The 27,004-nt window shown below is 38.0% G+C and overlaps 1 protein-coding gene across 9 annotated transcripts in view; it reads right to left on the minus strand.

Moving 5' to 3' along the window:
• Positions 1-349: 349 nt before the first annotated feature.
• PREP (prolyl endopeptidase) overlaps positions 350-27,004 on the minus strand; it is a 112,295-nt gene continuing 85,640 nt past the window's right edge. For 7 of the 9 annotated variants that reach the window (XM_026065700.1, XM_026065699.1, XM_026065701.1 and 4 more), the window contains 5 exons: positions 20,006-20,142; positions 13,949-14,043; positions 10,805-10,936; positions 5,567-5,723; positions 350-3,457 (listed from right to left, as the gene is read on the minus strand). In XM_026065700.1, the coding sequence (XP_025921485.1) occupies positions 3,163-3,457; positions 5,567-5,723; positions 10,805-10,936; positions 13,949-14,043; positions 20,006-20,142 (816 nt within the window). In that variant the 3' untranslated portion in view covers positions 350-3,162. Of the gene's footprint in view, positions 3,458-3,515; positions 3,965-5,566; positions 5,758-10,804; positions 10,937-13,948; positions 14,044-20,005; positions 20,143-27,004 lie in introns of those variants that run through there. The other 2 variants (XM_026065703.1, XM_026065704.1) reach the window with 2 other exon arrangements.

Genomic DNA, 27,004 nt, shown 5'->3' on the forward strand with positions numbered 1-27,004 from the left:
GGTGTCTCCAAATCTGTCTGGATTTATTCTTATATTTATTCTTATATATCCAGAGACCAGCTGCTCTTGTTCTGCTCTTAGATCTTGTGGCTGTATTGCTGGAGAGGGTGCAGTACCTATTTAAAGTCAGTATCTTCTTTTGGTAGCTACCAAAATTTACATTAACTCTGATGTGAGTGAATTCAAATATCTCTTTCTGTGAAGAATATGAAGACTCTCTAAAAGAAGATGCTTTTAAAGTATTTCTGACCTTTTTCACATAAATCAATTCTGATGCCAACATATTCTCACTGGAGCGAAGGCAACCAAGATGTATATTAGTTGTGAAGAATATCAGAAGTGAGCAACATGTAAAAATTTATTCTTTTATTTCCACTTAAAAACAGATTTCAATTCATATAACATAAGCCTCCTATACGACTTTAAAGATTTTTCTGTTTTTGGTCTTGGCACAAAACATTGGCATCAATTTTTGTAAGGAACATGATTTTTGAAAAAGCAGTTGTGAGGAGGTTACCTTGCCCTGTATCCACCTAGTGAATTCTGCTTCATGCACTGGAAATAAAAGGCACAAAATACAGAGCCTCTCCCTGAAATAGCATTTCCACTGTAGAGAAAAGAAGTTAACCTTGAAATCGGATTAACTGAGATTTCATTACGGCTTTACAGAGAAGGAATGATTTGGTTCCAAGTATATTTAATCCAAACCCTGAAAGTTTAAATCACACTATATTACAAGAGCATTACTTGCTCTGAGTAAATTACGGATTCTTTCTGGAGCCATGACCCTTTCTGTACTGAAAGGAGCAATTCAGCTAATAGGACAGCTCTACAGCATCCTTTTTGGACACCTGTATCCCCTACTTGGCATACCTGATGAAGATCAATTAAAAAGTAAAAATTAAGAGCTTGTTATGGAAACAAAATGCCTTTCTCATTGAGATAACAGCTTTCTACAAGGGATACTCTTGAATTCTTATTTTGTGAGTAGTGTCTTCAGCAAACTAGCTCCACCTTCACTACTTTTGATTGCCACTTAAGCAGAAATGTTTTCCAACTCCCCACACTATTGGTCATCTGACCTGATACTGAGTTATCCAGGGAGTTCAGCTCAGCAGAAAATGGCAGAAAAAAGTGAATTATTTTTATCCTGTGGCAGAAGCATTGCATTTGAGCAGCTGGAGAACAACAAAAAGCATTTTTAACGACAAAGACATGAAAAGATGACTGAGGAGGCTGTTTCCCAGCTTCTGCAATCCAAGGCATGGATACAATTCATGCCTGTTTCACAAAGGTCCAAAGAATGCGTTTTCCACACACACTAACCTGCAAAGCTCCTATTACTGCCCTCTAATGATATTACAGCATTCAATAAAAGGCCAGATGCGGCAACTGTGAGATACTACAAGCAAAGATGGTTTGTGTGTTTTGTTTCTGCCATTGCACGGCAGCTGTTGAAACTTCCCAGATGTCTCGGAAAACAGTTCACATCCCTTTAACTAAGGGGGGGGGGGCAGGGGGGTGAGAACCTGAACCCCATTTTCACAGCCTGGAGTTAAAAAACCTCTCTCCTCTCAACTCACTAGTCTGATTGTCTAATTCAATGCTGTGATAGAGCACATCAGTCCCTAAAGTACCTGAAAGAAACTGTAATGCCTGAAAGAAGCAATAATGGAATACAAACCCACCCCAGGCCACATCCAGGGTTTAGGTATGGTAATCTCTGATATTTCATAGAAAAGCAGAAATCGTTATTTTTCTCCTGAAATCAAATTATCCATTACAAGGGGCTGGGAGGAATGATTCTTCCTGGATTGTAGAGGGAATCAGCAGAAGCCCTGGAGCGTGAAAGAAACATAACGTAAATCTGGTAAAAATAAACAGCAACCTGCTCCTCTTTTAGAGGCCACTTCCTCCTCTTCCCAGGCTGAGATACTGCTTGCTTAAACATAAAACTCTGAGCTCAGAGTTAAAATACAGCCTTAGGGTCTGAGTATGAATATGACAACCATGATTCTGGAAAAGTATACTAATAGGTTATCCAATACTGAGGAAAGGCAGTGTTTTCTGGAGAGGCAACAGGACTAATAATTGGTAGAATATCTTTTTGCTTTGCAAAATCAAAAGCTAACTGCAGCACTGCACTGGAGTTTAGACAGCTTAGAAGCACATATTCACATCTACTTAATAGCTTTACAGCCTGGATGGGAAAGATGAAATGGTAGTTCAAATCCTGTGTGCCTGTCAAATCATTATGGAATCTGACTATGTGCTCTTGTTGTTCTGCAGCCAGAACTAGATTAAATATATGTTCAGATTTTGGCTTGTTAGAGAACACTCTGTCAATCAGGAAAAACTGAATTTGAACAATCTGGACTGTTTCTTTTTTACCTGTGTCTGGTCTACTGTTGAGAAATAGTTAAAGAACTAACAGCAGACAGGCAACACTATTAAGAGTATCTGTGTGATTTGACAAAGATTACAGTGAGATTCTAAGAATTTTTCAAGTTTTCTGGCCTCCAATTTTCTATTCTATGTGGAAATAAAGGAGGAAAGAGAAAACTGGTGACACTTGGAAACCTCTTTGGAAAGAAAAAACAATTTAGCAACATCATTATTACAGACTGTAATATACTGTCATGAACAACATGAAATATAAGCTTTTTAATAATATTTGACTTAATTACTCAGATTACCTACTCTTCAGTATTTCATGGTTATCACTGAACCTTTTCAATTTATATTCTTAAATAAATTACTGTGTAAATAAAGTATGCTCAGAGTATGGGGACAGTACTTACATTTAATTACAGATGTTCTGGATATATTTATAGGTGCAAAATACATTAAAATTGCTTACATGAAATAAGCCCAACTAGCACTAAACCCTGGAATCTAAATGTTCACAACAGCATTGACAGTAGCTCAGCTATTTATTTGAACATGCTATTTAAAATGTATGTTGGAACGCAGTAGAAAAGAAATTCAAAGAAATGCTAAAAAGAGGGAAACACAGAAGATCAAAACTCCATAGCAGGTTGGATCAATAAAATATTAAACTGCAGTTCTTAAATGTAAGTACTACACCAAGTAGTAGTCTGGTTGGTCTTAAATGGTCTTAAAGCCCTTGTTTTCTAAAAGAGACTGTAACAAGCATTTTGCCTATTCAATCCAATCAAGATTTAGGCATCGTGCTACAAAAGCAAACATATCTGACACCTCTTCTATAACTTTAGCAGTTGGCTTTCCTGCTCCGTGCCCAGCCTTGGTGTCAACGTGGATGAGAAGTGGATTGGTTTGTTTACGGCTTCGGCCCACGACATACTGCAGAGTAGCAATAAATTTCAGTGAATGCAGAGGGACCACACGATCATCATGGTCGGCTGTGAGAAGCAGTGTAGAGGGATACTGGATGCCATCTTCTTCTGGTAGTTTGATATTGTGAAGTGGAGAGTACCTGAGAAGAATACACAAATATTCACATATTTTTTCCCCAAGGTTCAACCAGAAGGCCATCTCATATTGAAATCATTACAGTGGCATCTGATAGCACTTAGAATATCACAATTCTCAGCTGCAAAAATCAGTATGGCACTACTGGCTACTGATGCATGATAGTGGCTACAGTTCTCTGGCTCTCCAATGTGAAGCAAGTACATATCATTAATTTTGGAGAGGCATATGCAGACATCTCACAGCAATACCAAAAATATCAGCAATGGGTATCAGGGAAAACTACAGCAGAAGCTGTGAAGTTCACTGCAGGATCCATGCTGCTGGAAATGGGGAAATCAGTCATTTTTCCAGCGTACACACACAGCCCAGGTCTATGGCTTCTATGGCATGTGGATGGCTTCTTTGCATGAAAATTTGGAAATAGTCTCTGATAGTAAGCTGCAAGTGGTGCAGAGTTATTAAATTTGGTCCCTCCAATGTTCAGACCCCTTTTGAACATGGATGCACTCTGAGGAGTAGGAAACAGAGAGAAGAACTGTAAGTACATGTTTCCATACAGGAAACAGAGAGGAGAACTGTAAGTTTTCCTGCTTTCAATGGATGACTTTGATTCACATTTCTTGAACAATGAATGATCTAACTTACAAAATTTGCTTTCCTTGCAGAAATATTTACATCTCTTCACTACAATAACATAACATAAAAGATGTATCTACATATCTCAAACCAAATACTTTCTGGCATCAGAAATGAATGTAATAGTAAGTCTTAAAGAATTCTATCTAACAATTTCATATATCACTCAGGCAAAGCAACACCTAGAAAGAATGCTGCATTCCTTAAATCAAGAGTAGGATATTATTTTTTTCCTATCTCATGACAGGAAATACAGAAGGGAATTTTGCTTTATTTTTGAATTAATTTCACACCTGGAGGAGTATCCATTAAGTAAGTCCAAATTATTTTTATGAACATGTAACAATGTTTCAATGTTTAATCTAATAGATTTCTAACTTCCTTATTTTCATCTAAGGAACAATGGGAGTGAATTTGTAGAGCTATGATTTGTTTTGAAAAAAGTTAAATAATGGTCAGTACAGAGCACTCTATTTTTAGGATATTTGTAATGACAGCATCTAAGCAATAGTATATAGTATCTTGCTACATTTGATAAGAAATTGCCTGTTGTTTAACAGGAGGCAAAGCAGCTTAAACGAATTTTCCCATCTGGAAAAAAAGAAATAATTCAGGTATTGCCATAAAAGTTTCTAACATTACAGATTGAGATTTTGGGAGACCTACAGTAAGCATGTACATAAGTAGGTATAAAGTGACTCCCTTTTACAGAAGCATTTTTCCTACTAACAGAATGAATTTAAAATTTTGCTTCTGCTTCCCCCCTTCAGAATATCTGAAGTTGCATATGGGCAGGCAAGTTTCACAGCCAAAATTATGAAGATCATTTGGATCAGTTTTGTAACAGTTAATCTTTTTTGGAGAGCTATTAACAAAAGATGAAATATAAAATTTCTGAATTTTTGAAATGATGGCACTTATTCTAACACACTCATCATTAGCCTTATCCAATATGCAGCCCATTTCTGCTGTCACACAGCTCTCTCCCTCTGTTTTTTTTTTTTTTTAAAGAATATTTCCAGGCCTCTCAGCAAGAAGTTAAGAACTGAATTAATATCCTGTTGTGGTCTACTCCCATTCAATTCACATAAATAAATCCTATCCACACTGTGTAATTCACAGTGGTGATCGTCTCTCCCCCACTGTAAAAAATGCAGTTTGTGCAGTGGTTCACTGGAGAGTATTCTGTTTTGACAGCCTACCAAAAAAAGGAGTCATAATTCAGAAAAGAAAATCTCACAAGTTGTTAAAACTGTTAGTAGAACATGGTCTTTGAAAATATGACCAGCTGACTCAACGGGGTTTTGAAGACAATCTTTTGTGCAAAACTGACTTGTAAGGAAATTCTGAACCCCCCAAACCCAGTGTGAGAAAGGATGAAATAGTTCTTAGAATAGCTATTAATTATGAAAACTTAAAACTATTGAGCAGACCATGCATTTTGACAACCACAAAAATACCAAAAGGCACTTACTTGCAAAGCCATTCAAACTGCTCTTTACAGTCAGAGCAACCGTAGTCAGTAGTCCAAGCATGACCAATGGTGTACTTGTGGAACTTGAGCATATCCATCACTCCCACTTGGGCAATAGCACAGCCAAACAGGTCGGGGCGCTGATTAGCACAGGCAGCTTCAACAGGGAAACAGCTCTATTAGTATTCATACTGAAAAGAATGAAGTTCAGTAGTGAAAGGTCCACTACCAACAAACTCATGTCAGCCCAACTTTCATAAAGCTGCTTTTTATAAACTGTTTTTTACAAAACATGTAAAATTGTCAAGTTAAAACAATGAAGTAAGAAATATAGATTCCCGTATAATGTCCGAAGCCAAAAACTTCAGTATAAAATGTCTGACATAAAACCAATTGCACTTAGAGAAGACTTGCAATGAATATGAAGTCAAACAGACTTTGAAGCAAAACTGAAAGCAAATATACAAACAGATAAAAATTGTAACTCCCAAAGATGGTATTTTCAAAACAGCAGAAGAGTTATTTCCCTGATCTCTAGGCACCAAACACACAGCACTTTGAAAATCGCCTTCCAAACTAGCAAATTGGGTTGAAAGGAGACATGCACTTTAAAAAAAGTCTACTGTTTTAAATATATGAGCTTTTGGACTACTGAACTGATCCTTTCTAAACTGTTTACTTTCTAAACTTCTAATGCTAGTGTCAACAAAGAAAAGGGCATTAAGGAGCAATAAACCTCCATTTGTAGATGAAAGTTTTCTTCCATAATTACTATGTAAATCCAAATGAAAAACATTTCCCTGTTTTTTCAGATCTTTTCTAGTCAAAGAGGTCTGATAAAAAAAAGGGGGTAATTGCTTTAAGAGTAATGCTTGCCTCATATTATAAAAATAACCACATTTGCCCATCTAGCTCAGTGTTCAATTTACAAGGTGGCTACTGGCAGATGCTTTGGGAAAAAGTGTAACAAAGAAAGCAAATACTGAATGATATTTCCTGTTCCTTTGCCACGTTTGTGCAACTAGTTGTTTAGGTTTTCCCTGAGCTGGAGATTATCCCCAGCCATCCTGTTAAACAGCCATCAAAGCACATATCCTCATAAATGTGCATATTCCCTTTCTTAATGTTTATTCATCTAGCCTTCATGATATCCTGTGGCAACAGTTCTTCGATTCCAATTTCTGTTGTTTGATTTAAATCAGTTGCCTTGTGATTTTACAAATTCCCCGTTGTTGTAGCATGAGAAAAAATGAATAATCATTCTTCATTCAGCTTTCTCATTCCATTATTAATTATTATAAATTCCCCAGATYGGTTAACTTTTTCCCAAGCTAAGAGTTGCAGTTTCTTTGTCTGTCTTCAAAGGGAAGTTATTTCATGTCTCTGATCCTTCCTATCATCTCTTTATCTTTTCTTGTTCTACTATAACTTTTTTGGAAGTGGAAACTAGAACTCCATGTATAATATTCAAGATGTCCATGCATCAGGATCTTAAATAGAGGCTTAAATGTATGATTTTCTTTTGGTGTTTATTCTTTCCTAATCATATTTAGTATTCTGCCACTGAGTAAGGCACTGAGATTTTCAGATAACTTCCACAGTGAATTCCAGAATCTCTTTCTCAATTCAGAGCCCATCACTATGCATCCACACCTAGGTAAACTCTTTCCCAAATTCTCTATTCTTCTGATTCTCCAATCTTCTCCACTGTGAAAATGGATAATTTATTCCCACTCTTTGCTTCCTGCTAACCAGGATATAGCTACAACGTGAGCTTACTTCCAGCTCAAAAAGAACTTTCCTGCACAGCTTTGTGTGAGGGACCTTGTAAAAAAACTTTCAGAAATCCAAGAATAACTCCTTAACTAGATCACTGTTTCAAGCACCATACTCTGATTCCTTCAAATAGTTCTAACAGATTTGCAAGCCTCAGTGTCAGTCTGCAAGATTCTTCCTTATGTGTCAGCTATTACTTACTGGTTTCAATTGGTCTGCCCATCAGAGAAGTCAGATTTACTGATCTGCACTTCGTGGATCACCGTGAACCGTTTTAAAAACTGGCATTGCAATTGCCCCCTTCTGTTCCTCAGATATTCAGGCTTAGTAGTCTGCAATTTCATACTGGAATTAATTTAGGATCTTGTGTGYGCACCAGCTGGTCCTGGCAAGCCAGTACTTTTCGTCTGATTGATCTATTCCAAAAACTTTTCAACTGATGCTTCAGCTTGAGGCAGCTCCTCAGAGCAATCGCGATAGACACTCTGGTGTAGGGAACTCCCCAAGCTCCTCAGGAGGGAACATCAATACATATAAGCCATTTAGTCCTCCTGCTCTGCCATTATCTTTCTTTAGTGCTCCTTTTACACCTCACTAACCTATAAGACCCACAGATTCTCTCGCCAGCTTCCTGCTTCTAACGTGCATAAAAAATTTTTATCGCTAATCTTTATGCTGTTAGCAATTTGCTCATCAATCTTCTGTGGTCTGTCAGTCCCTGTCAGAGTTTATGCTCTGTCCTATTTCTTCACTTGCATGTGTTTTCTGTTTCTTGAAGGATGTTTTATGTCTGTCACCTCTGATATACAACTATGCTGATTTTTCCTGGGTCCTTTCTGAGTAATTTTCATAAGTAATATACATATATGGGGTCTTCAATAGTTGCCACCTAAAAGCACTTTACCCTTTTAACTGAACCTTTTGATTAGATCCCTCCTTTTCATGTTACTTCCCTTCTTGAACATAAATGTTATTCTGGTAGGGCAAAAAAGCCGAAACAACTATCATAACACTGAATTTTAGTACTCTTCATTACACAGTGTATCTTCAAGACTTGAACTATCTGCTGCTCAGGATTATATCAAGAATTGCTGTGTCTAGTTCTCTGAATAGTTACTTCAGTAAGAAATTACTTATGGAGGCACTTACCAGTTCTCATTGCATCTCTTTAATTAACCATAATACTTAACTATATGCATTAATAAACTGCAACTTGGTATGACAATTATTATTATTWTTTTTTAACAAAATCAGTACAAAGATAAAATTTCAAAACCTCAGAACTGTTTGCCTAAGCAAACACAAGAGGTCAAACACTGCATTTGCATGAAGGAGGCTTTCACCTCACAGCTGTGCTGCCCTACTAAGCTTTAGGATCCCACTCTGCAGGACAAGGAGGTCTTGTTTTGCAGTTAAATGAGTCAGGAGGCCAGAGCTCTGCACTCCTCAGAGTCACCTCCTGTTAATTAGACTAAAAGGAAACAGTATTTTGGAAGAATGACAATACCCTTCCTTGTCAGTTTTTTCTTCAATAAATGTAGAGTAAGAAAATCTGGCACTGGGTCATTACATCTAAAGCATCAGTAACGCTCTCTAGTGTTATATGAACAGCTATTCACTCTTGAGAATTTAGTTCTGCTTTGAAGAAAAATTACTTATAAACATTTCCAGCAGTCACTTAGTTTTATCCAGGCAAGGAAAACCCTTATGTGGCTCATGAAGCATGAGGAAATCCAGCTGGATTGCAGTCAATCTGCAATTGCGAGGGAAGGTTTCTAACAATCATTTTTTCACAGCAATGAGGTCTGGCTTCATCACACCTGTTTTGTTCTGGAATGAGCTGCTCTCTGCAGATGCCACTTGCTTTCGCTTACCTAAAGGAGCCCAGCTGACTAGTTCAGGCAGACACACAGGTTTTTTGATGACTCAACATGGGCAGGGTAAATCCCATCCTGACTGAAACTAAAATCCAAGTAAGCATAAAATACTATTTTCAGAAGCTATGTAACAACTGTATTGAAGTTGAAAGTTTAACTGAATTTTCAAATAGATATTTATGCCCACATAGAACAGACTTGTTCTGTGCTTGCACTCAGTGATGTGCAGACCCTTTAACCCTGTATATATTCATCCATTTCTATTTGTGCGCTTATTTACAAATACCTCTTGCCATCTGTAACTGAGAAGTATATATGCAGAAACCAAAAAAACCCCCAAAACTTTACATGTACTCTAAGATGTTATTTATCTTCAAAACAGATGTTTTCTTTAAATAAGAATGTAAGAATGGCCAAGCTGGCTCAGACAAAAGATCTGTGTAACTCCAAATCCTGTTTCCTATACTAGATGCTAGTTCACTTAAAAAAAAAAAATTAATAAGGCCAGTAGTCAAGAGGAGATAATTAGAGAAGAGTATAAAAAGCAGAGCATCCACAGGGTGATTCTAGAAAATCTGCTGATTTTTTATAAATCAGTGGTTTGTAAACTTTAAATATGCTTTTCTTCTTCTCACTTCATTAGCTTGATTCTGCAGCACTGTCACATGTTTTTCATGTTGTTTTAAACAAATCCAAACAAACTTGAAAATTATTCATTATGCTTCCCTCTCCTTTCAAGAATGAATAAACTCCCCCACCCTGCTTTTTCTTCTACTATCTTTAGATAGGGGGATTTAATCAGAGACAAATTTTGTAGCTCTTTAAGTACTGGTTAGACTATGAGATTGTTTTGTGACAAGCTTTTCTGTTTAAGAAGAGGCTATTATTTTCCCTGCATTTAGGACCAGACCAGTGAATTATAGGTGAATAAGATGCATCTGTGACAATGTAACAAAGCTCATGGCTTTTTCAAGTAGCTGCACTTACTTTTTTGCATTTCTCACCAGAGACATTCATGGTTTTATTTGTAGTCATGTTTTAACTCTATAAATGAAATTTATTACTTATGCCTGTACAAAGGCCTTAAATGCTGAATTACCATGTTTTCATTTTCCCTCTGTGAATGAGAATGCATAACTACAGAGAGACTGAATGAGAAACTGACGAAGGACTGCAGAATGTGGAGCTCTGGCTTACACGACAGACCATACAATGTCTCCTGGTGCTATATAAAACATTTCTTGTTATTCAATTATTTTTTTGTAGCCTTAAGAAAGAAAAAGTAAAAACAATTTTTTTTAAAGTATTCTTAACTATTGTGTGACTCTAACACAGGGTTAGCTCTAGCACACAAATCAGGACAGTAATTATAAATATGGCTTTTAACAGTCAGCACTTGCTAAAAACTGCAATATCCCAGTGCCCTATGCAAACAGCAAATGAAGTAGAACTGTATATAACATTTGGTTTATCTTAATGCAATGACATTCTGGCAACTTTTGGAAAGAGGATCTCATACATCTTTTGCCTGGTTACTTTGATAAACTCCAGCACCAAACCCAGGAAAGGTACAAGAAATTCTTACCCACTAAGAGGCCTCCATTTGAGCCGCCATTAATAGTCAGCTTCTTTGGAGATGTGTAGCCCTCTTTGATAAGGTACTTGGCAGCGCACTGGAAGTCATCAAAGCAATTTTGTTTGTTGGCCAAGATACCACCTAGTACACAAATAAAACAAATCCGTTGATTCCATAAAATCCATTTGAGTAAGACGTGTTCAGAAATACCCGGGAACAATTCCAGTTTCATGAACATTTTAATAATTGATGCAGCTGAGAAAGATAGCAAAAATGAGGTTCTTTCAACACAGAGGGTCTTAAGATGATTCTGTCGATAGCTCTAATGCTTTCAAAAACTCTGAATAATACATACCTATACTGTGGAGTGAGTGCCAGGTAATGTTCCTAACCAGTAAAATTTCAGCTAAAAGCTTTGCATTGCAAAATATATACAAAATAACCACATGCACTCCACTGAAGGCTTGATCTAATGGGACTTTAACAACATTAAATTCAGTGATGGTTTCTTAAAACAAGAAAGCTTCAAATTTCCTTCTGTATAAAATAAGCGCTTACAATTTCCTGGACACAGGATGTGTGGGTGGTAATTTACCTTTTTTCTATTATTTGTGTTCAACTTGGATGATATATAGCTATTGTCAAAAAAGGGACTTTAGAGTCACATCTTCTTTTGAAATTTTATTAAAAAACTACCAATATCAAATGTTTAAGTTAAAATGGTGCAATCCTGTTAAACAAAAGTCCAAACACAATCAGATGTAAGGGGAAATAACTCATGATGGAAAATGTAGGTATAGATGATATAAAAGGTACAATTTCTAGGTCTCAACAAAAATTTTTGCAGGGTAGGACTGGGAAGAGAAAAGATGATCTTGCCCTAAAATCTTTCTACTATTTGAGCAGAAGAATATCAATCCAGAGCATTCAGTTGACCAAATCTCACAGTATCACAATCCATCTTCTTTAGAGGCCTGTTTGGTAAGAGACTGTAAAAATAGCTTCTCCTCAAAGGTTACACATTCTACCCTAGACCTGGTATGGTGAGTTCTTTCTCAGGCAATTAAATGCTAGCAAGAAATAGGAATTGGGAAGAAAATCCCAGTGTTCCTGTAGCAAAGGCTGTAGTCCAGCTCAGTGTGCGTGTGTGTGTAGACATCTGGGGGAAGCGGAACTCAACTCCCTTTCACTTTGTTTAAAAGCTGGGTCTTTAGTCCAAGCTGATTGTCTAGGCTCTCACTGCAGGAACATCCAGGACAATTAATTCCATCCTAAAATAAGAGGGATGAATTATCATCCAGAGGTGTCTCTTCATCTCTATTGTCCATTCAGTGAACGTAAACACCCAGCTTATACAGGATGCTTCATGTTTAGGTTGCTAAGGTTAGATAAGATGACTCCAACCTTTAGTTGTACACATCTCCTTGCAGAACTGGGATCACTGATTTTTTTTTTTTTTTAATAGATACACATAATTCTCACATTAAAAAAGACCACCAAAGAAAGACATGTTGGGAAAATTAAAATATCTTCAAAAGTGCGTCAGCGAAGGATAAAAATTGAAGAGAAGAACTGAAGAAAATTGAAAAACTGAAGAGAAAATAAAATTGAAGAGAAATCTTACTCTTTGCTCAAAGTTCTGGTCTGGGGTAAGGTCAGAATCCTACCTRTACAATTAGGTTGCAAATCTAAGTAAACAGACTTCTGTAGTTGCTTCTAGAATTAACAAAGAACAGATACATATCTAATTATGTAACTGCAATAAAGGACTCAGGTCAAAATTAAACAGGAAATAGGTAAACTAAAGAAGCATTATTATATTAAGATAAATTTTATTAAAACTTATTACAAACCAACAGGCAAATTAAAATTAATAAAGGATGCAAGGATACTTCGTCTTCAGCAATAATATTCTGTATCTGTGAGCATATGTGGCTTCTATTTATGAAACCATTAGATCTTTAACTCAATTGTGAGGAAATGACCCAGACAAAAGAGTTAGAGCAGATGAAATGGTAATATCAAGCTGTAAAGATCTGGGAATTACATTTTGTTTAATAAAAAGTTATAACGAAGTACTCTGATTGCAAATTGCTGTATCATAATCACTACTGTTCTGGCGCATTCACCCTGCTGACAACTTCTCTAGCAACTTATCCACCAAACTCTGGAAATGAGAGTAAAACATCATCATTAAATAATGATGGATGTGTTACTGAGCTTAGTGTGACTCTCTCCAGCTTTTTCCTCTGGTGAAGGAATGCAGAAAATTGTCAGCAATAAGGCAAGTCAACATAGGCAATAAAAGAATCAGAACAAGGACTGGAAGGGGAAAGACTGGAGAGAAATATATCAAAGATACTGAGAAAAGGGGAAAAGACATGGACAAAATTTTGTGGGGAGTTTCCTTGCAGCATCAGTCAGTCAACTAAAAAAAAAAAAGAGGATAAAATGCTTGCCTACAGCAAGCTGGACCTCCTAAGATCGTGTGGAGTGGATGACATGGCATTTTTTGTGTGATACTGCGAGTCTAAGCAGGCAATGGTGATGCCTCGTGGGGATCTAGAATTGTGGGGTCAGCTCTCAAAAGCAGAGGACTAGATTTAGGATCTGTAGCCCAAGTACCTAAAGACCTTAACATAGGGCAATGTCTGGATGTAGTTTAGATATCACATTTAAAACAGGTAAAGCCCTGATGACAAACTGGGAGTTGCAAATATGTGGGCACAACTGGATTCTGCCATACATGCATCTGCAAATAATAAAAGTAGTATGTGAAAGAAGCACAGGGCTCCTGCAGTATAGAGACATTTTTGGAAAATTGTTCAAGATAAATAACTGCGTTTTCAAAGCCTGAAAGTCCAGGAACTTGATCTTGTTTTGAAAAAAGGTAATAATTTTCCTGAAAAACATTGTATTTGTGCAGAACAGGACTTTTAAAGTAGGCTGCAAAAACTGAAACAATCTAACTGTAACTCTCAGATAACAATGGGTGAGCTGCAGATTAAATATTATGAGCAAGAAAAAAATGGACTTTCCTACATGAATAAATACAAGGCAAAAGAAGATGTGTGTATGGAAGAGGGAGTGAGAGAAAATGTTGCTGTCAGCTTCACTGCCTGTAGTTTTGTTCCTGTACTTGGACTGATTTACCTTTGTGCCAAGTCTCTCCATATTCACCACCGCCCCTGATGTTAGCCACCGCCAGAACACCCCCGAGGTTTCGCACAAAAATAAGTCTTGATACACTGAAAAATCAAACAGATAAAAGATTATTTTAAATTTCCAACTGCTTATACCTCTACCACCCTTACAAAAATACTTTGAGGGAAAGATCTGTTCCAATATCTATGACAAAATCAGGAATGAGGTCCTCCCTTAATGGCAAACCCAAGTAGCCAGGCTTTTTTTTAATGATTATCCATGGAAATGAAACCCTCTGGAGAGGAACCAGTGCTGTTCCATGCTTCTTGCTTTAGTTCTGCACTTTGGAGGCCAGTGCAGGACAAAAGATGCCCAGGACATATCACTATTCTTTGACCATCTTTGAAGCCTCCAGTGTGGGAAATAAAGCCATGCAGTACAACTGGACGTCCGCAGCTTTCTGAACTGTTCCTCCTCTGCTTTTTCAGCGAAGGGAAGGTTTAGCCCTTAGAAAGCAAAGAATTAAGATATAAGATCAGCACTTGATCTTTGTTTATGAGCAGGTGTTTTCAACTTTTGCTTAATGTAATTTTTCTTTGACCTTTATAAAACTGTATTTGCAAATAAAAACTCTGTTTCTGTCACTGGTTTGTGCTAGGGTCTGCTGTCAAGTTCTGGTCAATCCCCTTTTCATTTGTTTTCCACTTACATTATTAAATACAAAATAGATCATAAAAGCTTAAATCACAAGTTTTGCCTTCCCTAGTATTTCCAGAACCTAGATGAAAGCTAAAGTAATACAGATGTTTTAATGTCAGATTACAAAGATACCGAAGGTATTACTATCCTTTTAAAAGGGATTAAAGTAATTTAAATTATATTTAACAATTAAGAAGAGAACTAGATCCCTGATCCATTAAGGAAATAGTGTAACATAGCAGAAGCTCCAGATGACAAACCACACATATGCTAAGGAGAACAGTAAAATATTCAAAATTAAACACAAAAAGCTTTTTCTTCTCTCTAGTAGCTAGGTTTAAATTTTTTATCTACTTGAAACCTTTGCTCATGCAAGGAACCACTGCCTGCAGAAATTAATCCTATTCAATCACAAGAATAAGGGTTGGGCCTTTATACCTTTAAGTTCCCATACTACTTATCAGAAATGTCTTGGAAGATGCTAGTCTTACAGTGCATCCATCTGTAATTTGTATGTAGTATCAAAGCAAGTAAATTTTTCATAGCTCTCAAAGCAATTATGTATGTACTGTCACATTTTCTTGACAGATAAACCAAGGCTTAAGGAAACAAAAGAAAAGCAGAAGGATAACTGAAGAGATTTCTGTATTTTCATAACCCATAAAAGGAAAAGTCTTCCACTTGGGCTGGTTAACAGTAGCGATCAGGCAGTTCAGGAGCTTTGCTTCTGTAAAGTCAATTCTGAAGTTTGTCACTGTGAATTGTATTTTTCCTTAGATCTCTGTGATACGCTGATCAGATGCAAGATTGATATTCTAGACGCACACTGTGCAAAGGGTCAGAGAATATTAGTCTGTCAAACTCTAGGATGCCTAATTTCTACAGCCTGATACATTGCTGATGTGGAGTAGCCTGACAGCAGGTTGCCCCAAGAGATTATGGCTTCTTAAATTTTGGTGTGTTAGAGACACAAAACCTCCCAGGATATTCTGCACTACTTTTCACTCTCTCTGTCCCTCACAAAATCAATAGAGAGACTTTTTGGTCCAAACTTACTTGATCTGCTAATAATCAAAGATAGCAATTACAGGAATTGCAGGTAAGGCATGAGTTTACTACCCAAATATATTACCCAAGAATATTTAAATAATAAAAATCCCGAAACAAAGTCCATCCTCTTCTACCCTCTGAAAGAAACTGTGTTTATTTGAGGAACCTGCATATTTAACCAAAGCATATATGAGCAACACGAAACCAAACTCCTGAGTTCATTCTGCCCGCGACCTCCTCTAACAAAGATGCTATCTTGATGATAATTTTCAGAGATTTTAAGTGACTTAGAATCTCATAAGATACTTTATTTCAGAAGAGTTCCCACTGCAGTCACTCTTATTACAGGAGGCTAGTCCCCATTTCCCTGAGCGAACGCTCTTTCTGTCGCACATACCCTCAGTGGGATTCAGTAACAGTGGATAAACCCCACAGTTTGGTAACAATCATTATATTGCCTTAACTGTAAGCAAGCATACTTAGTTTATCTGTGCTTACTTTCAGCAACACTACTGGGATTTAGGCACTGCTGAAAATGTTACCCCATCATGTGCATCTAGTAATGTCACTGCAAATGACTATTAATTAAGGGCTAGGCTATGCCACTTGGGTATGGGCAGTAGTAAAGTGAGGCTGGATCCTAATCTGACCGACGTTTTGAGGTGAATCAGCCAAGAACTTACCGTGAGCTCTCCAAAAGTGCTTTTTAAATCCAAGGAACCGGGTTTTATTAGAACGTAATCTGGACTCGTTAACTTTTAAAAAGTGAAAATTCCAATTGATCAGACAGCACAAAACACAAGGTTCATACACAACTCTGCTACTGCCTACTGTGTTCTTCCAGGGGGGTTCCTGCTTCCAGGTTTAATTTAATTTCAAGTCAGCTTGGTGGCTGAGTCACAGCAAACTCTGCCCAGTTCCCTCAGATGCCCAGAAAATGCCTTGTTATGTATGGGAAAATCTGGTTCCCTGCTCTTCCCAAAAGTCTCAAAGTCTCTTTTGCTTTTTCTCATCTGCCCTATTTTTCCTTCTCTCCCAGGAGCAGGATAAAGAAAAAGAGTAAAGAAAAGGGCAACAGGGTCAGGAAGGAGCCAGTGCAGGGAGGAGAAGATAACTCCTTCCCTGGAGAACTCTTTCCTGACCCTTTCACTCTTTTCTTAAGGAGCATAACACACAAATCGGGAACAAAGAAAACAGGTATTATTTGTTGCATTATAGAGCAGTGTGAGGAGCTGTGCTTCAGGGAGCACGATTTTTTCCCAGAATTACTCATCTGCTGTCAAGTATTACAGCTGACGGCTGTAGCTTTCTTCTTGGGAGAGATGTTGGTTAGTGCATTGGTGGCAAAAAATACCTGAGTGACTGGCCTTGGTTGCTTTCTCGGCTCTTGTGGAGCAGGATAGAGTGGTAACAGAGTAACAGAAAAGAGTAATCTTGCACTCTGCACCAGTGGTTGCTATTTTGCCTGACTTTTTTGCGGGCTTACAGTCTTTCCTGCACCACGTCCTTGCATAATGACTTGGTGGAATCTGGCCCTGTAGCAGTAAAATATGATTTCACAGTCTGCTACACAATCAATTGTATTTCAGGACGCATTAGAAATTACTTCTATTGTACCTACATAGGCACACACAGAACAATAGAGAGAAACATGTTGTTTCCCATAGGATAATTAACAGAATCCGAGGCATTATTGGTGCATTTTCAATAGTGTTTCACCAGAAGCTCTGCCAAGCCATGGGTGTGAATTCCATCAATTTTAGCTTGCACTCACTGTGCAGTGTGTATAATTAATGACAGTGCTCTAGTGTGCACTATACTAGAAATACTACCAAATATAGCTGTTTGGTCCAGAGGAACATATAAAAGATGTATGCCTGCATTCAAAAATAAAGCACTACTGTAACTGCTTTAATGACTTATCATGACTTAGGTTATCATTCATCTTTTAGTTCTTTCTGGATCGTCTTACCTGTTGATTTGTTTCTAATGCATTCATGGAAAAAAGATTTTATATTTTGTGTTAGCAAATAAATAAAAAGCAACATCAGTTTCTGAATTAAGAAGAAATATGCTTCCCAAGCCACTGAAATGGCTCATATTAACGGGTACAAAATATCAGCTAGGGAACATTTTACTGACTTGAAGAAATACAGAACAGAATCACTGGAAAGGAGAAGTGGAACACTTTGTGAAAAATTAGAAGAGGTTTAAGTTCAAATAAAAATCAGGACTATTTATCCAAGAACAGAGTGGAGGTTGGGATTGTTTTTGTTTGTTTAAGATAAGCAGGCTGCTGTACTGCTCAGTCGCATTTCAGTAGCTATGTCTCAGCTCAAGATCAGGTGAACCACGTGGCAGGTCCCAGCTTTGACCATCCTGTGGCTCCCTTCCAGCCCTTGTGCCTATATGTTTGTCTATAGAAAACGACAGAATCGTGGTGTTTGACCGCGGCTGGGGCAGTACTTGGACCTGGGAACTACTTGTGGAGTACAGCAGTATATACTCCACAGGGACCTAGTCAAAGACTACTTGAATCTCCAGCCTATTGTAGGTAACTGGGGAGCCGGGAGTTCTGCCCTTCTGGATAACTACCCTGTTACAATTTTCCTTCCTTGACCTTGTGTGCCTACTTTTGGAATACACTGCCCCACCAAGTATACATTTCTTCGAGTTTATTAACCATAAAGATGCATTCCAAGGCTTTGGCTTGGGCAGAAAGACTGAGGAGGGATATATGGATATCACAGAGAGAGAATGAGGAGGGGGGTGCAGACAGTCTATGTGTTATTTATGTTGTCAGTGGGATACTGCATTTTGATCTGGAGGTGACTGATAGTGCGTCTGTGTATTTATTTTTAAGGGACTGTTACAGACTCATGTTCTTATTTTATGAACAGTATAATACGGATCCAAGCAGCCACTTGCAGAGCTTACTGCTCCCTCCTCCCATCTTTCCTTTTTCTGGCTATCAGCAGCACCCTCCTGCTGTCTGTGTTGGCTCTGATGCTTGTTGGATTCCTGCGAGGGTCAATTTTTGACTTGACAAAATGGCAGGAAGCTACCCTGTCCTTTTTGCTAGGATATTTTTCTGCCATTTTTGTGAGTTAAATCAGCATAACAAAGGTTCCAGCAAGCAGTAAGGCCAGTGGAAGGGAAGTGGAAGGAGGGATCATGAGACACCTTTTTCTCCTTTTGCCAGCAGCCAGTTCTTGTGTCCTCTGTGCAGTATGTGAAATTTTATCCTAAATCAATGGATACATGATATTTACTTTAAAAAAGAAAATGTGGTGTGTTTTATCACAGTTTTTGGCATTGACAATAAACTGTAATAAATCAGTGCTTGAGCCTAATCTAAAAAGGAATTTAAAAACTATTCTGGTTATATAATCGTGTCTCACAGAACCACAGGAAATTAAAAATGTAGCTTTATAAGGAGGATGAAAAACTTTCAAATAATCATAGGATGCAGGAAGGGAGGTCCATTGTTAGACAAGGTATTTGCTACAGAGGACCACATACTGTAAATGCTACTTAGAAATATAATCACAGTGACCTGGAAGAGCAAGTGCTACAAAGGATTTCTTGAAATGTGCTGACTCTAAAGCAAGCTGATAGCATGCATACTTAATAGGCTGGTTAAATAATAGATTATTTTTGTGTTGGTGAGCTGCTCTTCTACTATCTGAAGAACAGCTCTCCATTCTGTCCTTTGTATTTCTGTTTTCCTGTCTTGTCTAGGAATATTTGCTATATATTAAAGCTCTAAGACAATCAGTGTAACTTTTGGTTAAGTCTATTCAAATTCCATTGCTAAGGAAATAAGCCTTTGCTTTTAAGAGACAATCTATTGAATAAAGTTTATGGTTTTTGAGGACTGTTTTGCACATGGCATTTTTGGTTTATAATGCATTGCTTTGTATATGCAGAACCCATATTGTAYGCACTTCAAGACAGAATCATCTTTCCTCTTTACCAATTATACAGGAACACAGTATGATTTTGCTTCTGACTTAATCTCCTCAAAAGTATAGAATTAAAATACAGCTAAATTTTAATTATTTACACAGAATTAAATATTTATTTTTAATATTTAGACATAGATAATTGTGTAACTCAGTGAAAAGCAAACCTCCTATGTTATCAGTTCAGCAGAGGGTTTAAATACCTCTTTAACATAATAGGCCTATAAGCTTTTCTAGTGAGCTCACTGACAAAGCAGACATTACTGTGCCAGACCCATAGTCCACCCAGTCCCATCTGTGACAGTAGTTAATACTGGATGTTTCAGAAGAAGGTATAAGTTTCCCTGCTTACCTGTAGCTTGGTGTAATTGAGATGTTGAAGCCTCCATAACCATACAAAAAGGCAGGATGAGAACCATTCAATTTAATTCCTTTTTTGTGAATAATAAACATTGGGATCTTAGTACCATCTTTACTAGGGTAGAAAACCTAAAAGACAAAAGAAGAAGTAATCTGAAATGCTGTTATTGCTGTAACTCTCTGTTACTGCTGTAAACAAGAATCAGAGGTGATCACTTATATGCTATACAGCAGGTACAACTTCGTGAGCAGACTGTGCATTGATTGCTACAGCCTCTCCCCATCATTTTATATTTGGCCAAGACAGGTTAAGGAATGGACATCACCTGTTTTGTTGCTCGACATCTCTGGAAAACATGTCAAAATGAGACAATAGGAAGGGTAGGACTGTAACATTTTTATACATCATATCCATCAATTTTACATGCAAGCAGATTTAAAAACCACTGCAAAAACAATGCAATACTCTGCAAGAAAAAAAATGTTATTACGAAAACACAAGAACCCCATAGTCCATCAGACATGAAAGCAACAAAGCCTGAGCAGGGAAGGAGAATGATCAGAAATAAAACAGATTTCTAATCTAAAATTTTAATTACTAAAAATTTCTAGTTTTTAAAAATTCAAAGTTTCAGATGCTAGAGCAGCAGTCAACAGAGAGGATACAAACTCGTGGTCAGGTCATGTTTTAGGGAGACCCCGCTAAAGTTTACATTGATAAGAGCAGACTATGTGACTCCCAAACAAGTATATAAAACTCTAAAGGGTTGCTCTTATACTGCTGAAATCATGGAGAATTCTTTTCCTGCAGTCGATGCAGCAGTCTTCACTTGTAAAAACATAAATTTAATCACAACTAGGAGGCCAAAGATATTTAAAAAGTCACAGTATCATATATTTTGYAATAATACATTTGCATTAACAACATTTCTCAACAGTCACTTCCACACACCAAGTTCAAGTCAAAAAAATAAACTTTGAGTAGCTTAAGAAACTGTGTATCATCACACCCAGTGAAAACAGCGAAAAGGAAAGGGACTACTGAACACTGGCATATGCATCATAAATTCACAAAAGCAAGACTGTACCCAACAAAAGTGCTTAAGAATTGCAAACAGCACACATACAATAACCCAGATGATCAGCAACCCCAGCTATGCAGATTCCAGAAAAGGCATTTACATCTGCTCACAGAACTGACTCTCCAGTTAGGCCTTAACTTAACCGCTTAAGTTAACAAAAATTAAGGGTATGTTTATCTTGCAGTGACTGCAGCTGATGTAGAGACACCTAAGGCTGCACCTCAGTACTGTTACCAGCATTGCCGTGGCAGCAAAGTGAGTTTAAGCAGAACAACTCCCGTGAGGAGTAGGGTACAGATTTGCTCAGTAGCCTGCCAAAAACTCCACGGGATCTTTCCATGGCACTAGCCATACCAAGGATACTGATTTGAAGTTGGTGCAGGTTTGCCAAGCTGTGGTTTCGGCACTGTATGCATACCCTCCGCCTGTGCCTGACCTCTGAATGTAAGCATCCAAACTGCAGGCATATCCCAAGGGAGGAGCAAGTCCAGCGAAGGGCCACAAAGATGATTAGGGACTGGAGCATCTCTCTTATGAGGAAAGGCTGAGAGAGCTGGGCCTGTTTAGCTTGGAGAAGAGAAGGCTGAGAGGAGATCTCATCAATGTGTACAAGTATCTGAAGGGAGGGTGTCGAGAGGATGGGACCAGACTCTTTTCAGTGGTGCCGAGCGACAGGACACGAGGCAACGGGCACAAACTGAAACACAGACAMTTCCATCTGAACATGAGGAAAAACTTTTTCACAGTGAGGGTGACAGAGCACTGGAACAGGTTGCCCAGAGAGGTGGTGGAGTCTCCTTCTCTGGAGATATTCAAAACCCGCCTGGATGCAATCCTGTGCAATGTGCTCTAAGTGACCCTGCTTGAGCAGGGGGGTTGGACTAGATGATCTCCAGAGGTCCCTTCCAACCTCAGCGATTCTGTGAGGCAAGTTCAAACCCTCCAATTTTGCCTCCAGAGCAGTCGGCTGCTGTGCAGCTCCAAAAGCAATTGGCATTTAATGATCTACTTGGGCTTCCAACCACCCTTTGCTATTGGAAGGATTGGTCAGGGCACAGGAAGGGCATTACAGTAGACCTGGGCAGCTACAGCTGCAGGAGCGGGATAAAACCACCACAGCGCAATGGGAGGGCTCGCGCGGGGGCAGGGAAGTGCTGTATGGCAGACAGGGTAAGCACGCCCGAGTGCACGCAGCGCAGCACAGAGGCCCTCCCTGCTCCTTCCCTTGCTGCCTGGGGGCATGGGGAAAGGGCAGGAGGAGCTCATCGCCCAGACTTCGCAAGGGCCCTGTGTGGTGGAAGAACAGCTCATCACACACGCCTGCTCTCTGAGGGCTGCAGCAGAGCTGGCCTGGGGGTGGGAGCAGAGGGCAGGGCCACCCCGCGCTGGAGTGCCCACCAGCCTCGCTTCCCCTGCTCCTTTCTGTGGCATAGCTTGCCTCCAAGGGTCATCTTCAGCTCTGGCGTAGCGAAATTATGATCGAGCGAAATCAAATACATGTTCAGTTTGACTTATGGGGGAGAAGGGGAATTCACTGATCAGGACATACAAACTCTGGGAAGAAATCAAAACCTGCTGCCATTTGACAGCTGCTCAGGCGATCCCCAGGATGGGAGGTGTGTGTGCATGTGTGGGGGTCTAGGCATCGGTCAATCTTTCCAGGTTGTCTCAAGGAGCACTTCACCGCAGGGTGATAACACAAACCACAACGGATACTTTCCTAATAGCTAATGGATTTTCAGGCATTGCTTAGTAGCTACAACCAGGAGTGCTAACACTGCAAACCTGCCCAGTAAGACAGCAGAACTACCCACTGGAGATCATCTCCCAAAAACCCAGGGTCCACGTAGCATACACTTTCACACATGCCCTTCTGCTACTGTCACAGCACTAGACAGACTTAAAAGCTAAATTCCATGCACACACAAACTGGAATTGCCTAACAGAACTCAATTCACTTCTGCTTTTGATGCATGCATCTATGTGCACATTCTAATTTAAGATTCAGTGTGTCTTATTTTGACATTCAAACTAAACTTCATGTGGGTGTGAATGCAGTTAACTGCCTGTCCCAAAGTTCTGGTTCACTATTTTTCATTGCTTTTTTAGCATCATTACTTACAGCTTCTAGTCTAATTAGAACAAAGCAGAAGTAACAGAAGAATGACATTTTTATCATTTAGTTGCATGCTTACAACCTCTGTGTTTTTAAAGGACACCAAGACCTATCATGTTTTATAAAGCACACAAGATCAACAGGATCTATTTTTATAACTAATGAACCAAAACAGTAATATGATCCTCTGCAACACATTTATTCTGTGCATTGCCTGCAACATGAAACATAGAAACCCACATGGCATGTTAAAAAAAATCACATTGAATTTTAGTTTAATGATGGCTAAGGAAATATGAAATATTTCAAATAAAACCATGAAGCCTCAGGAGGTTTCAGGAGAACATGTAGGCATATTCCAGGTAAAATTCAGTATTTCAGTCTCATCAGATGCAACTTGTAAAATTTCAAAATAAGAGCCTTAAATAACTCTTGCACAGGTGAAATCAGTGTTTCCAGCTATTGCCACAATGACATCTTTACCCACAAAGTGCTCATCAGAACTCATCACAGTAGAACATAAAAGATTTTCCTTTTAACCATATAACATGTAATATATACATAACATTATATATTATAAATATAGAATTATTACATATTATATAATATACAATGATATAATGTAAAATTGTGTTATATATAATATTGTATATATAATAATATATGATATAAATATTCAGTTGGTAACCTGGAAAGGGCAAGCTCTAAAGAGAAGAATTTCCCATGATCGTATTTCATTCAGTTGAACACTCCAAACAATAAAATATTTGAGACAAGAAAATTGTTGGGGCTAGTGATGAGGAGTTCCAGAGAGACTCCACTCTAAGACGTTATCAATCACCCCTAGGCATTGCTGGCAATTTATGCAAAGTGAGCACCTGGCCCTCCTGTGTTTCCAGTAAGTTATTGCTGGTGGCCAGTCACTTTCTGATGATTAAAGGATACCACTAATTTTCCTGCCTCTTTCTAACCAAGTTTTTTTTTTTTTTTTTAAAGAAACAACTCTGAAAACTGATTTCAGTAGGGCTTTTATCATCATCTGTTACAATTAAGTAGCTTTCCATTAAATGAAAATGCAACAAAGAAAAGACGCATGTCAAGGTGACACTGCCATTTGCAATTTAAGTTTTCACTCCTCCTGTCTTTGCTAAGATAATGATTACCTTCCCTCCAAGATGAACAAACGGGAGGGGGGAAAATCAATTCAGTGAGACACCAAGAAATGTGAAGCTATTTAAGCTTCTCCAAATAGACTATTTTCAACAACTGATTCAATCTCACCTTTAAATTAGGTGCTATCTCTGAAGTAAGTCCAATGGTTTATTCATGTAACCAATAAAGGGAAGTCCTTCTATCTGAAAGATTAAGGTAAACTGGAAAGGGCAAGCCCTAAAGGGAAGAATTTCCCATGATGGTATTTCATGCCTAATTTTAGAAGCTGACAGCTTTTACAGGAGTAAATGCTCATAAAAGGGTACTACTGTTTTGTGCTTTATCACAGCTAGGAGTGATTCACTTGCACTAGCCACATTGTATTACTCATTGCTCACACACTTTCAAATAAAGACTCTCAATGCAACTACAGCCATTAGCACCCATAAGAAGCGGGCGAATTAACAAAGTGATTCTGAGGGCAGAAGGACTAAGGACAATGTTTCAGACACAATATTATATGCATGATGAAACTCTATATAACTAATATGAGAGGGAGGAGGGAAATGCTAAAAATATTTTCAATCTCTAGCAATGCACCAGCAATGCGGTATGGTTGTTAGGGTACTCTTACCACATGCAACCCTCCGTGCTATTCTAGGAACAGTACAGCAGTACTGTTGGAGCAATACAGCAACCCTGAAATGGTTGAAGTGTAATTTCAGCTCACACTAATGTCCCTATCTGTCACACAGCAGAGGGATCTCAGTGCCAGAAAGAATTAGTTTAAATTCAGATGCTGGAACCTGAGGCGTAAATTTATAACCCCTATTCTTAACATGACCCAGGAACACTGTTTGCACACTTACTCGTGAATACAAACTACATTAAGCTATATAAGCTACATAAACAACAATCTTTGTTGTTGTTGTTCTTCACTGCATACATTTTTTTTCATCTTTATTTATATTTTACATATAGATATATTTTATACAAATCTTGGTAATTCGAAGCAGTAACAATATTTTACACCCAATTTTCACCTCAAAAGACACTGGAAGTTTACTTCTAAAACAGTTTACAGAGTAAGTTCTACAAGTAAATACAGTTAATGGCTGAGTGATATGATCTGTAAATTTACTTAGGGATTGAGCAGAAAAAAAAAAGTTCTGTACATTCATTCCTGTGGAGGTCATTGTTTTTCTAACTATTGCTTGTTTTGAAATATGCAGAATTTGTTACAAGAATCTTCACTTAGAGAATGGGAGAATAATCAGCTGGTGTTGTAGATATAAACCTTAAGTCAAAAAAGTTCTAAGTTTATCCACTTCTGCCCCCGCAATGATAAGACGTGTCCTCTCCTCCACAAGTAGGCAAGAAAGAAGGCTTGGAGTATTTTAGCTTTTGAACAGCTAAAAGGATTTGAAAGAGAGAGGTTGAAGATGGAGTTTTTCTCTCACTTGTAAATAAAAATAATGCACTATTATGCATGCATATTATGCACTATGCTATGCACTTCTTCTGTGAGTAAACATGAAATCAGTGTCTTTTAATATTAAAGTGATACAATCACCACAATAAATAAAATGAATCTGCCTGAATACTCAAATTACATCATATAGCTAAACATACTTAAGACTACTGAAAAAAATGCAAATTTCCATTTTTTTTAAATTCTGTCAGTAATTTGTGAGTATTCAGGTTCACTTTTTCTCTCTTTCAAAGATGTTTTGCCTGCTTACACAATGGAGAGACTGAAGGACAAAAGTAACCACAATTGTCGGGGTGGGAGGAGGGAAGCAGGTATACCCGAAACCACCTTACCTTTACCAAAAAACCCCAACTCCCCAAAACACTCCAAAGCAAAAACCCCACCCCAAATTTATACAGATTTAAAATCAATGTTATAAAGGTAAGATTCAATACAGGTTTCAAAATACTGCTGTAGAACACAAAATAAAAAATAATCTTATCTAAACAGATCTAATACATATATTTTTAAGCTGTGAACAATATACGAATGTCTAGAAACCTTTTACAGTTTTTCTGACTCTCTCATTAATGGCAAAGAGAGTTAAAATCCAATTTAAAAGTGATTAGTTTGGCTTTTCAGAAAGAATTATTTCCTGCAGGTAATACATGAATTTTACATATGAAAAGAAACATTGATTTCTGGAAGTTGAAAACACCTCTAAGTCACAGTAGGCTAATTATCTTAGAAAGCCACTACTGATTCTAAAAATGTCTCTTACAACCTCTCTTTCAAGATCAGTTACTACATACCAGAGATATCTATTCTTTCCATGTCTTTGTGTGCTTGATTAAAACCAGGTAAGAGTCACACTTGTCATCAGACTGACACCAGCTGTGCTAAATGCCAAAGAATTTTACACAGTGTAACAAAAAAGGCATGTAAATCATGACTGAATAATCCTCATTAAAAATGTGTGTTCATTAATTTAAATTTAGAAATACCAAGATGATGCCTTTAAAATGAGTGCTGTTTCAGTGTCTTCTACTACAGTTTTATTGAGATAAACCCCTTTTCATTTGAAACAAATACAGAATGTGGCGGTCCTGTGAAATTTAACAGCTGTTTTCTGCTTCTAGATAAGAATGTCTCCCCTCACATAAACCTGCT

This window comes from Apteryx rowi, unplaced genomic scaffold (genome assembly GCF_003343035.1).
Source record: "Apteryx rowi isolate R43461 unplaced genomic scaffold, aptRow1 scaffold_230, whole genome shotgun sequence".
Lineage (NCBI taxonomy): Eukaryota > Metazoa > Chordata > Aves > Apterygiformes > Apterygidae > Apteryx > Apteryx rowi.